This window comes from Stigmatopora nigra, chromosome 8 (genome assembly GCF_051989575.1).
Source record: "Stigmatopora nigra isolate UIUO_SnigA chromosome 8, RoL_Snig_1.1, whole genome shotgun sequence".
In the NCBI taxonomy this organism is placed as follows: Eukaryota; Metazoa; Chordata; class Actinopteri; order Syngnathiformes; family Syngnathidae; genus Stigmatopora; species Stigmatopora nigra.
In genome coordinates, this window is record NC_135515.1 from 12,701,998 (window position 1) to 12,720,210 (window position 18,213).

The 18,213-nt window shown below is 38.5% G+C and overlaps 1 protein-coding gene across 10 annotated transcripts in view; it reads left to right on the top strand.

Moving 5' to 3' along the window:
* Positions 1 to 202: 202 nt before the first annotated feature.
* Positions 203 to 18,213, top strand: part of gria4a (glutamate receptor, ionotropic, AMPA 4a) — a 117,444-nt gene continuing 99,433 nt past the window's right edge. For all 10 annotated transcript variants that reach the window (XR_013327039.1, XR_013327038.1, XR_013327040.1 and 7 more), the window contains exons 1-2: positions 203 to 592; positions 3,938 to 4,096. Coding sequence is in view for 7 of the 10 variants with exons in the window: in XM_077721976.1 (XP_077578102.1) it covers positions 499 to 592; positions 3,938 to 4,096 (253 nt within the window). In the remaining 3 variants the exon portion in view is untranslated. The remainder of the gene's footprint in view (positions 593 to 3,937; positions 4,097 to 18,213) is intronic.

The following is an 18,213-nucleotide window of genomic DNA, read 5'->3' on the forward strand; positions in this document are numbered from 1 at the left end:
GAAAAAGGGAGAGATATAGAGAGAGGGGGAGAGAGAGCGAGAGAAAGAGAGAATGAGAAAGCCAGAGAGAGAGCGAGAGAGAGAGAGAAAGAGAGAATGAGAAATCCAGAGAGAGAGAGAGAGGGGGGGGGGGGAGAGAATGAGAATCAGAAAGAGCCAGAGAGAGGGAGAGAGAGAGAGAGAGAGAGAGCGAGAGAGAGAGAAGGGGCGCGCATGTCCATTTGCTCCATGCGTCTGCTCTCCAAGCTCGCCAATCTTGCAACGACTTTCCCCACTCCTCCTGGCCGCCTCTGTGTTTCCATGTGCAACGGTCACACTCATGCGCGATCTGTGTATGCAGGGGGATATCACAGCAAGAAACCCATCATGGAATAGGACGACTACCTTGGGCAAACTACACTGAATACGAGGAAAATATTCCTCTTTCTTCTGTCGATTTTCCCATTCAATTCTGTCAATGCATCTCAACACTTTTTGAGGGGACCCAAGTGAAGAAACATGAGGATTAGTATTTTCTCTTGGCACTTTCTGGGCTCATGTTCCATCCTCTGGGGTTTTGCGACAGGAGCATTCCCCAGCTCAGTGCAGATTGGTGAGTTTGAGAGCTTTTTTTCTTATATATTCATTTTTTACATGTTTAATACACTGTGTATACACATGCATTCTGAACATCTCAAAGAAAAGCAGCTACAAATATTTTAGACACCAAAATTGTACTTCTGACAAAATTCTGTAAATATTGTATGTTTTTTTTCCTCTAAAAACAAAAAGAAAACGTTGACAATCATGTACAAAGCCTTATATATTTAATATATAAGGCATTTATTTAAAAAAACATGCTTTTTATTTATTTAGATTTGATCTCTTTGGACACTGCAGTACTTTCTCTCTCACTCGGTCTATGTCTTTGCTCTATCTCATGTTCTCCTTCTTGAAAAAGAAATGGAATTCTTTCTCACCACACTAAGGCAAAAAAGTAATAAAGTTTGCCAAATCGATATCACCGTTGCAAATCAACCCACGTGCAATTGAGCTTGTGTGACATACACACTACAGGCAAATATGTGATAATGAATTCGCTGCATCACTCCTAATGGGGGGTTGGGGGGTGCGGGGAGGATGGGGAGTTGGGAGATCCTATAATGAGATTCATCTCCTTGACTCTTTCGACCAACAGCTGCCAATAAACTTAATATGCTAAATATTTCGGCAAACTAGTAACACATACACATCCCCAATGCTGTCTGGACACATACAGCACATCAAAGATGCAATGTTGTATGGAATGTACACACAGAGGCAAGGGTGCTGTAAAAGGGTGGCGGGCGGATGATTCTGGAGGGTCATAACTTACAGAGGACCTTTACCCATATTAGCATATTACATGCTTGATGATGTTTCATATAAGGTTTCATTGTATGAGCTGTTATTGCACTACATGGCGATGCATGTTGCCTGTATACTAACGCCAATTCAAACGAGGACCAGTATGCAGACACCGCTGATACGAGATGAAGGTTCTGTATACACATACATGACCTTTTCTGTGTGTCCGTCTAGTCAATCACTTGAAGAGTAGAAACGATTTTTCAGCAATGTCATTTCAGAGAAAGATACGCTCTGCATTTTTAATAGTTTGAGTATAGCAGAAATAGCATGCTATAAAACCTCTTGATTAAATGCAGTCTTTTTAAATTCCGTTCTTCCAGGATAATTTCTATCACATTTAAGTGGGGAGTCCACCTTACTACGGTGTGACATTCACATGCAGTGGGGTGTGTAGAGTTGCTCCAGCACATAGGCTGTGGGTTTGATTTCTTCCTTGGGTGACCTGGTCTAAGTATCCTTCAGCAAGCTACTGAGCCCACAAGTTCTGATGCTGTGTCATCAGTAAGTAAATGAGCACTTTAAATGCCTTAAAGGTGGAAATGCACTAAACAAGTTTAAGACCATTTAAGTTTGTTGTCACAGATATGTTTGTTTCCACACTTTTTACTCTGAATTGCATTACTGAAAAGCCATCCATTTTTATTCTCTTAATTCTGATCTCAAGCTCATCGATCTATGGGTAGTTGCGCACTTATGACTATATCACAGTTGCCAAATCCCATGTTGTTTGAATAACGGTGATAAAACTAATTAGCCGAGTGGTTGCCACGCCAGTCTCATTGTTCTGGGGCCGAGGATTCGATGCCAGATCGCTCCTCACTGAGTGGAGTTTGCATGTTCTCCCTTTCCAAAAACATTAATTGTAGGATGGTTGTGCCCTCCGATTGACCAGCCACCAATTCAGAGTTCCTCCACCAGGTGCTCGTAGTTAGCACGGATAGGCTCCAACACCCCCGTAACCCTTGTGTAAAGAAGTGGTTCAGAAAATGATGAATGAATGCATGAACTAATGTAGAGTTCCATCTCATAAAGTCAGTTGAAAATTCACTCAAGTATTCCTCAAAAGGGAAGCGAAATTGAGAATTGATGGATGGACTATTTGATACATAAAACAGGTCAAAATGAGTGTTATGGTAATTATGCTGTCACTTTATTGTAACTACATTCCCACTTCCTTCTTGATACACGACTTATTCAAGCCATGTTTTTGACTGTCATGGTTTTACTTAAATACCTAAGCACCATCTTAAACCGACTAAATCAGTGCAACAATGTTTTTCAACACCATTTGTTTTTATACAAATGTTATTAAATTAACATCATCAATCGTCCATTTTTATTTCATTTTTTTTCTGTGAACAAAAGTTCCCAATCTTGTTGAAACAATCCTGCTTTATAGTCATGAGATTACACTGTGAGTTACTTCCTGAAAGATTAAACTAGTTTGAACTACTAGCGTGACAAATACACATTTACACTAAGCTAGACGGCTAGATTGTCATAATAATGTCTCCGTTGATTTGTGTGTGCTGCCTACTCCTCCCTTGTTATCGTTTCTCCTTCCCTCGTAACTTTTGTTCTCAGACAGTTGAAACATGAACAAAATCTTTTTGCTACAGATTAGAAGTTCAATCCTTAAATAAATGAAGAAATATCTGAAAATGTATTTGATTTAAAAGGAAGAAATTACATTTAAAATGTAAAATTTTGATCATCAGCTCGGCGAAAGGATGATTCCATATTTACATATTTGAGAGTACTGCAGACCTTCTTGTCTTAGATCTGAAAACTGACAAAAGTCTATTGTACTATTAACACAAGTCATATTTTATTCATTTTCATTTCATTAGCATAGTTGCTGGAGTTAGATTACAATGTCTCTGGCTTACTTAATATAAAGATCCCCTCTGGGACTCCTTGTGAATTTGTAAAAGCTTTCCTTTGCATGGAGAATATGTGGTGCTCTATTCTCAGCCATAAATGCGTAAATGTTCATTCTCTCCCATCAATTGTGACTCTCACTTTTTAACGTTGCTTTATGATTTTGGATAGCTTGATTTTGTCTCATGTATTTTATCTCGACAATTTCGCATTCTGTCTGATGGGATTCTAGCCTCTTATTTTAAAAGGCCAACTGACACAATGTATTTCCATCATCATCTCTTTTTTTGTATAACCTTTGCTCTTCTCTTATGTGCCTGACATTTTTGTGATCTGGCCTGCCTCTGTTATCAGTTACATCTTCTCCAACTCCTAATCATTTTCTCTATTGACCTCTGACACGCTAGTTGTTCTAATATATTTTTCTGGCAATCCCTCCCACCCTCATTAGTTTTATTTTTATTTTTGAAATGCACAGCATTGCTATCAATGAATCTGTGTATGCCAAAACACAAATGAAATTGTTCAAATTGTAATGAAGAGCTTAGTTTGTTTCCCTCACTCTCTCCTCTCGTCCTCTTTTTTGTCACCTGCCCTCCCACGTATGAATTTATCTTCGTGCACATATTTATCCTCTCCATCATCTTTTCCTTTGTTTTCTTTTCAGGTGGCTTATTCATAAGGAATACTGATCAGGAGTACACAGCGTTTCGACTAGCTATCTTCCTTCACAACACCAGCCCAAATGCTACGGAAGCTCCTTTCAACCTGGTCCCACATGTTGACAATATAGAGACAGCAAACAGCTTTGCCGTCACCAATGCATGTAAGTACTGCATCTAAGCCTTCTTGACATTACTTCCTCATTTTAGGTGAAAATTATGTCACATCTGGATAATAGACAACTAAATGATCTAAATGATCTATCCAATGCTATATGTATATATATATATATATATATATATATATATATATATATATATATATATATATATATATATATATATATATATATATATATATATATATATATATATATATATATATATATATATATATATATATATATATATATATATATATATATATATATACATATACATATATATACTCTTTTCTGTTCACTCATAATGGTCATAAATGAACCAGACTTTCTTGATTTTTTTTGTGACAAAAAAGTATCTGTTCCAATCACTCTATCAAACAAAATTCAGAGTTGTAGAAATAACTAGAAACTCAAGAGAGCCATGACATTATGTTCTTCACAAGTGGATGTAAACTTTTGACCACCACTGTATCTGGCTGGTAACAAGTGGTTCTGAAGTAGATACTGCATACTAATCCAGGTTTTACTGTCTACTAGATCATTGAAATTATATTCCCTTAGTAAACCTTTTATGATGAATCTTAAATATGTGTAGTTTGTTTGATTGATAACATTGCACTTTAAAAAATGTAAATTAAAAAAACTTCATGAAATGTGTTGAGGAGTCAATTTTCCACCAGTGATTTTCCCACTATTCAACCCTCTGAAAGAGGCTGTTTGCCGGTGTAGTGGAAAAAAAAAAAACATAAAATAAAAAAAAAGGAAAAATAATATTCTCAATTCCACAAGAATTGGGATAATTAGAAAATATCTAAATTAGGCTTTAACAGGAATCACTGTTTTCGAAAGATAACTTTACCCCATTACATATGACTGCAGAAATCACACATCAATTGTCACTTTTGAAGATCTGTTGTACTATGGATGGGATGTTGAATTTGCAAGAATATAACTATAGTGTGCCCCATGTTTGTAACCCAAACCAGACACCATCTTTATATTCTATTAACTATTAAAAGAAAAAGAAAAAACTAAACAAAAGAAAAGCCTGCCTACAAAGAAGCCTACACGTTGTTGGATAGAGGTTCCTCTGTGTATTGATTTCCTCCCTGGTTACTTGAAGTTAATCTTTTAAAATCATATTATGACTGCATTTAAATCACACCCTGTAGATCCAGGAGGGGTGCTTGTATTGGTCAGTATATAATATATATTATGTTCAGCTTTCTGTATTTGGCAGATGTCTGTGTGCTGTCCACCAATCTACAAGTTGTAAAAACTTGTGTATTAAATGCCTCTCTTTACATTGACCTTTATTTAAAAAAAACTGAGCTGGTGAAATTTAACCAAAAAATACTATTACATTTGGTGTGCAACGATGGGACACTGATAAATAAAATTGGATTGGATAACTTTATTCATCCCGTATTCGAGAAATTTCATTGTGACAGTAGCAGGAAGGGGGGGGGAAATGCGATACAAAAAATAATATGAATGATGCAATGGGATCTTAAGGACCGGTATTGTACTGCCTATAATAGATTTCTTTAAATTACACGTGATTCCAGGCAACATTTGTCAGTGAGAGGCAGTTAATTACAAATGGCACACAAATGTTATTAAGTAATTAAGTAATTGGTTGTTCATCTCCCCGTGCCCTGTGGTTGGCATGCAACCAATTCAGGGAGTCTCTGCCTAGTCCTCACAGTTGGCTGGGATAGTCTTAGGATCCCCGTGGGCCTTGTGAGGATAAGCGGTATGAATGAATGAATACAGTAGAATGAAATATGGAAATACAGTCTAACTATAAAGACTGACCACATTGCATTCCGGTGTTATAACAATATTTTCCTCAGGTTGAAAAATAAAAAAAGAACTTATTGAGGACTTAATTGACAATGACTAATCATTGGACTGGGTCATAGAAATGAAAAGAAATACATGGATATGTAAAATCACTTACTATATTTACTTGTATATAAGCCGCCCCGTCTGTAAGCCATACCCTTAAAATTGCCTTCAGATTGTTGAATTTTACAATTTTTCATGTATAAGTTGCCCCTTGATTCACAATTTTCACCTCCATATTCATGGTTTTAATAAGGAGGAAAAAAGGTCCTACTTTGAAGGGAAAATGTTTAGAAAAATCATCACACATGGTATTACTGAGTTACTGAATGAATCAAAAGCACATCATTAGGGATCATAAGGAATTATCATGAGGAATTAATTTATCCAGTAATTGTTGTTTTCTCACTACAAAACCGAAAATAACCAACAATTCGCAAATGTAACTTTGTGCGCATTTAAGCCATACCCTTAGTTCAGTCATCCTTTTTTTAGTTACAAATACAGCTTATATATGACAAAGAAAGTTATATTATTATTAGTATTCTGATAAAATGAGAGACTCATTGCTCAACAATGCTGAATTTAATATTTTAAATAACAAGTTTTCCCTACCAAGGTAGCCCGGTGATTGAGTGGTTAGCCTGTCGGTCTCACAGCTCTGGGGTCCTGGGCTCAAATCCAGGTCGGTTCACCTGTGTGGAGTTTGCATGTTCTCCCGGCGTGGATTTTTCTCCGGGTACTCTGGTTTCCTCCCACATTCCAAAAACACTCATGGTATGGTAGTTGGGCACTCTATAGCAGGGGTAGAGAACCAATGGCTCGGGAGCCACATATGGCTCTTTTGATGGGTGCCTATGGCTCTACACTAACCTGTGAGCTAAACTATGGAAACTGCTGTTGAGAAAGCACAGGAATAGGAGCGTTACGTTGGTATCATGGCATTGACACTAACTCCACCAATGTTCCCTCAACCCCGTATCGGTAGTCAGCCGATCGCAGGGCACAAGAAGACGTACAGCCATGCATACTCAGACCCATAACTAGGGGCAATTTTAGAGTGTCCAATCAGCCTACAATGCATCATTTTGGGATGTGGGAGGAAAACGGAGTACTCAGAAAAAACACATGCAGTCCCAGGGAGAATATGCAAATTCAACACAGGTGTACTGACCTGGATTTGAACCCAGGACCCCAGTGCTCTGAGGCCGACGCACGAGCCACTCATTCGCCGGGCCGCCCATTCATAGATATTAATCATTACATTTTATTATTACTGAATCACTAATTTGTAGTAGACATGCACCTGCTTATAGCAGGTGTAATACTGGTGTGTGGCCATAGCGAGCAATGATTATGTTGCTCACACTGGTACTCAGTGTGCTCAGGGAGGTTGTCTTTCTACCCAGACAAACAAAAAATTTGAGGTAACATTGACCTCCACTATCATATTTCTTTGGCGGATTAACATTTTAAAAATATGATTCTTTTTTATGGCTCTTTCCTTCAAAAAGCTTCCCAACCCCTGCTCTAATGTGCCACTTGTTGTGAGTGTGAATGGTTGTCCGTCTACTCGTGTCCTGCGATTGGTTGGCCACTGATTCCGGATGTTCCCCGTCTGTGGCCCGAAGTCAGCTGGGATAGGCTCCGGCACACCCAACGACATTAGTAAGGATAAAGCGGTTCAGAAACTGAATTTAAAAAAAAGCATTATCTCGTCCTTTTCTTGTTCCGAAAAAAATGCCAAATTTCTGCTATGTGCAAGAACATAGCAGGTGGGTGGGGAAAGAACACAGTAAATGCTTATTAGTTTGCATACCATTACATACTGAGTCATAAGAATGTTGTTGCTATGTTATTAAATGGGTTTCAAGTGCACTACCACCACCTTAAAAATCAATTCATAAAATAACTAGGGATCTCGTCTTTTGTTATACGCATCTGCATGAAGGCCTCAAGTGATGACTAATTGGTAATGAAAGGAAATTGTCGATTAGAAATGAGAAAACATTATATTGGTTAAAAATTAAAAATAAAGATAAAAACAATCGGTTTCTGCCGAGAAAACCTCACGAAAGTGAGGTGTCCGAGTGTGAAAAGAGGGGATGTAACCAAGTGCATGAAAAGCAGGCAGACACAGAGAGTGAGGGTGCTATAACGTAAACTTTAATAGTGTAAACTTTTATCCAAAATAAAACCTTAGACACAAAAATAGGGGAAAGTAGTACCAGTGACAACTTAAATAACAAAACCCGGGGGCATGAGGAGCACTAGACATGATCAAGCATAACGGGAACAGGCATGTACAGGACTGGACAGACCAGGAAAGATAAAAGCACACAATCCGACAAGTGCTGACAAGGACACCGGATTTAAAAAGACAGACATGGGTTGACGAAACAATTAGAAACACCTGGGTCACACGAGAGCATTGAACAGGAAAGACACAGCAGGTGAAACTAATGGGTAATAACATGGACAGGTCACATAAGGGAAAACGCACATAATACAAAAACCCTACGGAACATGACACACAAATACCATTATTTCTAGACTGTAGGTCACATTATTTTCATAGTGTGGCTGGGCCTGTGACTAATACTCAAATGTGACTTAGACGTAAGTTTTTTTTCCCACTCTACCCATCGAGAGTCTGTGTTGTTGTTTTTTTTTTAATAGGCTATATTTGTCTGAAAGAAAGTTGACACTTAAGATCTTTAATAGTATGTATATGGCATTATTAGTGGTTTTACAAGTATTAGTAATTATTATTGTTTCAATGATTAATCATTACACACATTTTTTTTCCACAATCCATATTTGCAGCAGTGTTAAAAATGAGGTGGAGGGGTGAGTGTCCGGGTTGTGATTTACTGTCTGAAAATCATGGTACGTTCAATGATTTTTAAAAAATACTTTCCAGCAATATGGTCACAGAATGATTGGAATATCATTTAATGCTGGAACAGTTTTGCTTTGCCACAGAGGCATTTAAAATGCTCCCTCTGTTGTTGTTTAGCTGGTATGTTTATTGAAAATGCAGGAGTTAGAAATGGATTTGTGAGGATTGGCATCGACATAATAGACATGGACAAGTACAGGGAGGATATAGCAGTGGTGTGCCATCAGATCCTTCAAGGCCTTCTCTGCTGGCCTAAGAAATATCTGAATCACAGACTGATGTTAATTATATTTTGTCCATGAATATTCAGCTTCCTTTTATTGCTTTCCCCCTGGTTGCACTGCTTCCAGATGTATGTTTTCATATTGAAGCATTTATCCAATCTCATTTCAACCAATATTTGTTGCCGGTATCAGAAATCTGCCTCAAGGCCTTCACAATCAGTTCTGCAGGCTCTGTTGCATTAAACAAGCATTGTTAAGACTGTTGCTTCAACCAATCAGAATTTGATTTGGTGATACCAAGGCCTCGTCACATGCGTAGGCGTAGGGATAAATCATCGCTTTCAGCAACTATGATTGGCTAGTGATAGAGTGGACTAGCCAGAGCTACCAAACTGTATCTGGAATGAGCTGCATAAGCAAATATATTGTTGTGTTGATTTAATGGCGGGTTTTTCAACCTGCAAAAGCTGAAGCAGGAGAAGAAATGGATTAGTTTGCAGATTTAGTGTCAAAGCCATTTTCAAGACGGACTTTTCAAGAAAAAAAAGCTGGACATCATTAAGAAAGGTCAGACTACTGCTAAGCAAGCAAGCCTGTCGCCACAGGGAACGAACATTTTCAGCACTAAATCGAATAAAAACGTATGCCAGAAATACGGCAAGACAGACTCGACTTTCAGCATTAGCTTCGATGGCGAGAGAAAAGAAGGAGGAAAGAAAAGAGGATGGGTATTGTGTACAGTTAAAAATGATTTTTGGTGAGTAAAATATGGCTATATTCCTAAATAATATTTCATTTGTATGAGGTTATTATTGATGATTTTTTATGTGTCGCAGCTGTAGCTGCAGTAGAGGTTTTATAGCCATAAAATAGTTTTTGAGGGTTGGATTGATTCCGATAGCTGAAGGCGCCACTAGAAAAATGCACAGGCCGCCACTGCGATATAGTCATGTAAATTCACTACATACAAGAGGATAGAAAGTAAGTTTGATTATATGTACAAACTATATGAGAACAAGTGACATTTCACGGTCTGAAATTACTGATCAGACTTCGAAAGGATCGGGTTGACAGAAAATGAATGGGAAGAGTAGGTCAGTGAGCACTGATGCTTGATAGCAAATGCGTGATCGGACGTTTGGTCGCTGGTCTTTTGGTCCCCGTTGGTTGCCGGTCTTTTGGTCGCCGTTGGTCGCCGGTCTTTTGGTCGCCGGTCTTTTGGTCGCCGGTCTTTTGGTCGCCGGTCTTTTGGTCGCCGGTCTTTTGGTCGCCGTTAGGGTTAGAGTTAGGATTACGGTTAGGGTTTAATATCTAAGTATATTTGACAACCCTAACCCTACCGGCAACCAAAAGACCGGTGACCAAAAGACCGGCGACCAGAAGACCGGCGACCAAAAGACCAGCGACCAAACGTCCGAGCACCTAGAATTTTTTTTTTACTAAATTAATGTAAGAATGATAGAGATGACATCTTGATACCAGATATTTCTTTATTTTTGACCCCGCAAAAGTGTCTAAAACCTAGCTATATATGCATGTTTATTATTCAGCGAGCACAAATATTGAGCCGACAACATGGGTGGTGAAGCCTGTAGGGCAAGAAGTCTAAAGGATACCAGATACGGCCCAAAAACCTTTTAGTCACACTCTGGTGCCAAGAGTGAGGTTAAGTGACAGGGTGGGGCAACTCATTATTATGGGGAGTATGTGTGACTTTGATATCTGACTTTGGGATACCATGTAGTGGTTACCAGCCAATCATAGCACACATTTGTAGACATCTACAGAAAATGCTGGGTATTCAATAAACCTCTCATTTCATCTAATTTTCTGAAAAGCCTTATCCTCATTAGGATTGCAAGGGGTGCTGGAGCCAATCCCAGCTGTCTCGTAGCCAGAGGCAGGGGACATCAAGATTTGTTGGCCAGCTGATTTCAGGGCACGAGGAGACGGACAACCATTCACTCTCACACTCATATCAAGGCGTAATTTAGATTGTCCAATCAGCCTACCGTGTATGTTTTTGAAATGTGGGAAGAAACCGGAGTACCTGGAGGAAACCCATGCAGGCCCGTAGAGAACATGAAAACTCCACGTAGATGGACATGACTTTGATTTGAACCCAGGACCCGGGCTGTGAGGCCGACGAGCTAACCACTCGCGCCACCGGCCCGCCCCGTTAAATAAACCTAGAAATTGTATCCATGGAATGTGGAAGCCAGCACGATTTCCTGTCAAAACAATATCTAAACACATAAGACCATGCAAATTTCACACTGAAATGCCAATCCCCAAATTGTGATCATCCCAACCTTTTTGTTTTCTTTTTTTCATATTTTTTGAAATCTTTCCACCATTTTATGTCTTTTTGACAGTCAGGATTTTTGTGGATTTCCGGTGCTTGAATTATGAACTGCTCTCTCAAACACATACTCACGCACACAGATATTCTGACATTCGGCCATAAGGGGAGGAGTGTCTGTAAAATGATGCTCTTCAAGTAAGTGAAGCGTCTCACACTCAAGGGAAAACACTTCTTCTGGCTTATGATTCAAAGTCTCTCATCTCCTCCCTCTCACTTTTGTCATCCCCTTTTCCACCTTATCTATGTCCCTTTTCTACTCATTTAGTCCTCATCACATTTTGCCTTCTCAGTCTCAACACGGGTGTGGTGAATGCATCTCTAAATTAATCCATGCCTCTTGCTTCGGGTGTCAAACAATGAAACTGAATTAGAATAGGGAATTATACCACTGACCTTGGCAAAGTCCTATTTTTTCTAGTATTCGAGAAACATGAAGAGATCTTTTTTAAATAAGCACATTTACACGTCACATTTCCACTATCACACTGCTTCTTACGAAATTGAATCGTCTTTGTTACTCGAATATTTTGTGAGTAGAGTCACATTTTACATGCAAATGCTTTAGTCTGTTCCAATACTACCACAGTATTAATTCAGGGGTGTCCAAAGTTGTTATGGTTAGTTGGGGTTTTGCTTGGTTTGTTTGGTTTTTGCCTATTATGTCCCTCCGGGCTTCCCTCCTTCTCGTAACTAGCTGTGTGTACTTGGTAATCAGCCCTCGTGTTACGACCACGGGAGACGTGGAGGCGAGGTACAGGAAATTAGGACCCAGTAGCAGGGAAGCAGGTGAGGACGAGGCAAATAGTGCTCATAACCAAAACTTTAATAACTTAGGACGGGCCTTACAATATAACAAGGACTTAGGAAACTAAACATGAAACCAAACTGGACTGGGGAAAACACAAGGACTTGAGGAACAAAGTAACGTGGATGCATGGTAAGGGAATTTAGGCAGACGATCTGACAATGAAATTAAACTCAGTGGAATTTAAATAGACACATCAGGGACTCATTTCAAATCACGCGCAGCTGCGCGAACACAACGGCAAAGCAGGAGGGACAAACGAGACTCGGGAAAAACAATAGCAGGCTGCTACTAACACCTGGTGTGTCTGTTTAAGCTCTGTGAGTTTTTTAGTCATTGTCATTTAGTCACTGTGCGTTGTTTAATTCATTTCAGATTTCCATGTCAAGTTCCGTGTTACCCCACGTCAGGTTTTATTTTGTCATTTGATGCCAAGTCCTTGTTATTTTATGAAGATTCCTGCCCTTATGTAATTAAAGTCTTATCCTTGACTGCTTCCCTGCATTTGGGTTCAACTATGACGCCACGCTTACGTAACAAAACTACTCCCCAGATCAACGTTTTTGTTCCCCGTGATCCAGTCGACCGTTGAAGCAATGAGGTTTTTGCAGAAACCTGAAGTATCTGACTGCGATTTATGGTTTTCACTTGTAGATATACAGTCATGCCTCTACTTATGAATGCCTCTTGATACGAAATGTTCAGGTTACACATTTTTTTACAAGCAAATGAGTGACTTGAGATACAAAAAAGATCCATGTTACAAAATTCCCCAAAAAGTAAAACCATTTCCATATCCGTTATTTGATTTTGAAAATATTGTCGCGAATGCATTGATTCTCACTTTAGAACATCACTACCTTCTACTGGGCTCTCATTTCATTGCTCTCATTTAATCTCATATGATGACAATAAAAGCATTCAATTCAACTCAATTGGCTGTTGTACAACAACCACTCTCAATTTTTTAAGCTTCTCTCTTACATACCTGTCCACCTCAGCTAAATGCTCCCCGTATTAATGATTGCAATTCCCCTTATTAAGCAATCAAAACCCGTACAAACGTAACACAGCACATACTTTCACACACCAACACAAACACAAACAACAAAAAACATGCACCCACAGCGCCCCTTTGTTGACCTGCACTCCTGCCCTAACCCCTTTAACAAATTATAAAAATATACCAATCTGTATGAAATATGTATGAAAGACTCAAAAGACAGGGAAAAATATTTATTAAGACAATAGAAATGGAAAGACATTTTCCCTGGTAGTGGAATAGTGTATGGCAAAGAGAAGTTTGTGGTGGCTGAAGAAGGGAGGAGGAGGAGGCAACAGTTTGGTAGCTAAGAAAACATACGTAAACACAATTAAAGTGCTTAAAATTCCTTTACATGTAGAGAAAAATCAATCCGATCCACTACACCGTCAGATGGCTTTTCCATATCAACCTTTGTTTTCTAAAATACTCTTAGCCTGCACATTTGAGAATTGATTAAATCAATAATGTTATTATTGCATTATAATATGGGTAAATTACATTCACATACATTTGATTAGCACTCATTATTTTACAACCTCATAACATCAAGCTGTGAGGCTCTCAGCATTGTGCCTCTAGTTTCTCAGGTTCTAAGGGCGATACGGGTGTTTAGATTTGATACTGATTACAGTCCTTTATTATGTGGCGGCACATTATCAGTAAGGCTGTCATTAAAAAATGTCAGTAAGCCGTAATCATTTCCATATATTCTTTTCATTTTTCTCCGTTTCTATTGTGTGCTGAATCTAACCAATCAATTATTCAAGCATGACTTGGCCATAAGTTTCTATTGTGGCAGGCATATAAAAAATTGAGTAACAACACACACACACACGCTTGCATGCAAGCATGCACATCAGAAGGTATTGGCTTGAACAGAACATTGTATAGATTGAGTTTAATTGCATTTGTCTGATTTGGTATGAGAAGCCGCCTCGTGGTGGGACTTTGGTGCGGGCAAGCGCGGGCTCCATTCCTGCTGGTGGTGGTATGATTGGGATTATGGATGGTCATTTGTCTCTCTATGTGCCCTATGACTGACGGGCGACCAGTCTAGGGTGTAGTCTGCCTTTTGCCCGAAAACAGCTGGGTGAGGCTCCAGCAACCCCTGCATCCCTTCTGAGGATGGGTGGTAACGAAGATGAATGAATGATTTGGTGTGAGTCACCCTTTCCTATTCATGTTCAACCTGTACATTCAAACACACATTCTACGTTATACAAACACATTATGTTCCTCCTTTTATATGGTCAGAAAAGGAACTTTTAAATACTGTAATTTCTGTTCTATGGGGAACACTTAAAATCTAAATTTTCTTTAAAAATGACAGAGAGCCCAATCAGTCGGTGCACCTTGTGTATGCAATACATTCAAAATTCTGTAGGTGTTGCAATATGACCCTGACCGATTGAGCGAGTTACATGACAATTTGGGAAAAAGGTTATGGATCCCTGGGCTAAAGTGTCGGTTATCAAGACGAGCATTAGTCGGGCGGCATCACTTTTATGAAAGCCCATGGTGACAAATCTGACTTTGACGGATTTGTATATGTTTTAGTTTTAATGCTTTTTCTTATATTTAGGTGAATATACATTGCGTCAATAAATCACAATAATACTCAGTTTTGCTCTTGCTGCCTTTTTTTTAGAAAATGCACAACATTACAGTACTGCTAGCATAAAACATACGTTAGCATGCATGCAGGATTTACATTGTCTTCAACTTTAATATTTAGTATTTTCTTTTGAAAAAAAAGAAAAAATACTATAAGGAAACTTGTGGCTGTTACCTGCAATTATGTGTACTCGGGATCAATTGGCTACATTCTATTTAGCAACATTTAATTATTTAATCGACTAATGTCAATGTTACATTCTACCATTTTCTGCAATAATTAAGAAAATATCAATAAGAAACAAATAGGTAAGGCCTCTGATAGTGTAGTGGTTCACTCACCTTACTTCGGTGCCGGCTGGCCCAGGCTCAATTCCCCCTGGTGGCGCAATGATTGTGAGTGTGAATAGTAGTCTGTCTCTATCTGTGCTCTACGGTTGACTAGCAACTATTCTAGGGTGTTTTCTGCCTTTTGCTCGAAGTCAGCTCCAGCAACCCCAGCAAACCTTGAGGATGGGTGGTACAGAAGATGAATGAATGAAAAAATGTTTGGCCTCACGAATGATACAGAAAAATGACTTAATCAAAGGTATGTTTGGGTTAAGATTTATCATACCAGAGCAGTGCTTTGTCTGCTCCCTCGCTAAGGACCTCTTTGATAGCAGGGAATATTAATTCATTTATTTTCTGAATCGTTTTATCGTCACTATGGTCAAGAAGGATGCTGGAGCCTATCCCAGGTAAATTCGGGCCAGAGACAGGGGGACACCCAGTATCAGCAGAGTACAAGCAGACGGAAACCATTCTCACTCAAACCCCTACCTAGTGGAAAATTAGACTCCAATCAGCACATGTGGGAAGAAACCCACACAGGCCCGATGAGAACACAGGTGGACCAACCTGGATTTGAACCCAGAACCCCAGAGCTGTGAGGCCAATGTGATTACCACTAAAAGCCATGGAGAATATTTTTTGAATGCCTGGGACACACAACCTTCTCATTTTCTTTCTGCTCGTCCTCAACAGAGGGGGATGTGTCGAATCTGCTCCCTTACCTTGACCGCTCTTGTGAAATTTGCATGTTCTATCCAGGCTAGCGTGGGTTCTGTTCGTAAACTCTGGCTTCTTCCTATATCCCAAAAAGATGCATTGTAGGCTGGTTGAATACTTTAAATTACCACTAGGTAAGAGTGTGAGAGCGAATGGTTGCCTGTGCCCTGCAATTGGCTGGCCATCAGTTCAGGTTGTATCCCAAGTAATGCCCAGAGTTAGGTGGGATAGGCTCAATCACCCCCCGTAACTCTTGTAAGGATAAGCAGTACAGAAAATTAATGAATAAAAGAAGCCACTGGGGATTTATTTTGTTTAAATACACAAGCGTATAGCTTCATAATTAGTAGTCTATTCAATCATCCATGTTCTATTTTGACTGTAGATGGAGAGATGGGATACGGAGTACTAATCAACGAGCATCACGATTTTCCCTTTACTATGCATTTGTTGCTTATTTCTGGAATATAGAATGAAATAATTAATAAAAGTTTAGTAGTTTCTTGTGCATCAACATTACTGACTTACCACACAAGGTGGATGTGTGGTCAGATGTCTGTAGAATGATCGACTAGAAAACTTTCCAATTTCCAAGATTAATAAAAATATCAGTTCAGTTGGTTATGCAGTTGGTCGCTTCAACCAATTCTTCTCACAAATAAACTGCTTGGATAAATGAGCCTACTGAAATGAACACGCCTCCATCTATTTGGGATTTATATTCTGCAAGGAATATATCATGGATGTGTATTGAACGAAGAATAAAGTCAGAAAACTCCTACCAAACCATGACATGTGCAAGGCACACAAAATCCCCTTTGGAAGTAAAGATTCAACTAGCAAAAATTCCTCTTTTGTATGAACTGCTGACTACATTGCTGCTGCCAACATAAAACACAAACCATTTACCAACGCATAACAAAACAAACTAGTTTCAGAGGAATTGTATTGTTCGTAGGCAAAAAGATAAGAATCCTTCCATTGTCCTACGATAAAAAAAACAATGAACACCAGTCAAAGACAACACAAGCAGCCAAATTAAAACATGAATAAAAGATTCAGAGTTGTTTCAATTTTTTTATTTCAGTGAATTGCATAACCTTTTCCGAGCCAAATGCAAAAAGTTAGTAAATTAACACAAAAACACAAGTAATTTAGTTTTTAAAAAGGCATTGATTCGTGATTGAGCTTGGGCTCTCAATTACCCCAATAACTACACACTTGATAACATTCTCTCTTTGTATGCAATCATGTGCAAAGTGGCCCACTGGCGGCATGTTCCGAGCACCTGAAGAATCGTTTAATCAAATCATGTAAATGCAACCTCAGTACAATCAACCAATGATGTCGTAACATTATTAGAACTCCTCTTACGTGGAAATGAAGCTGTATATTTGCTTTTGTTTTTCTGATTCATTTGGCAATGGAATGCAAACACTTTTTCTTAGGGCACATTAAAACCTAAGAACCCATTTTTTGTTTCGGACTAAATGCAAACAGTTTGTGTTTCTCACCTTTTGTCTTGGTGTGAATACAAACCAGCAAACTCTAGTGTTGAGTAAACAGCTTATTGGTTTCTGTTTGCGTCCTCATTTCTCTTCTCTTCTCTCTCATGTGTATATATATATATATATATATATATATATATATATATATATATATATATATATATATATATATATATATATATATATATATATATATATATATATATATATATATATATATATATATATATATATATATATATATATATATATAATTATGACTGTAAAGACAGGAGGTTATGTTGACTCGAGTCACGAGATTGAGTCAAGTCACACAGAATCACAATGTTGTCAAGAAAACTTGTGTCAAGTCACAAGGTTGATGCAACAAACCTGGTCACAAGTTTTTCAAACTGAATAAAGTAACGAGGTTGTCAAGTCAGATCTCAGGTCCATCAAGTTCCTCCTCAAAGATTTATAACACTGAAATTGCAATATCCCTGTTTCAGTCAATAACAATAAAAAAATGAGTCCTGGTTTTTGTTCAGGCCGATCCAGCAAAGACATTTTAACCAATTAGGTTTATGTTAAAAAAAGCACCACCAGATTGTAAACAACTGATTTCATTTGGTCTGTCCCGTATTAGTAAGAATGTGTTGTCTTTTTGGTTGGAATGAAATCTTGCACCCTATTTGTAATAGATTGGACACACCTCTTCTATAAAGTCTCTACAAACATTAGCAATGGTAAATCACAAATTTCTCATGTTTTTTAATT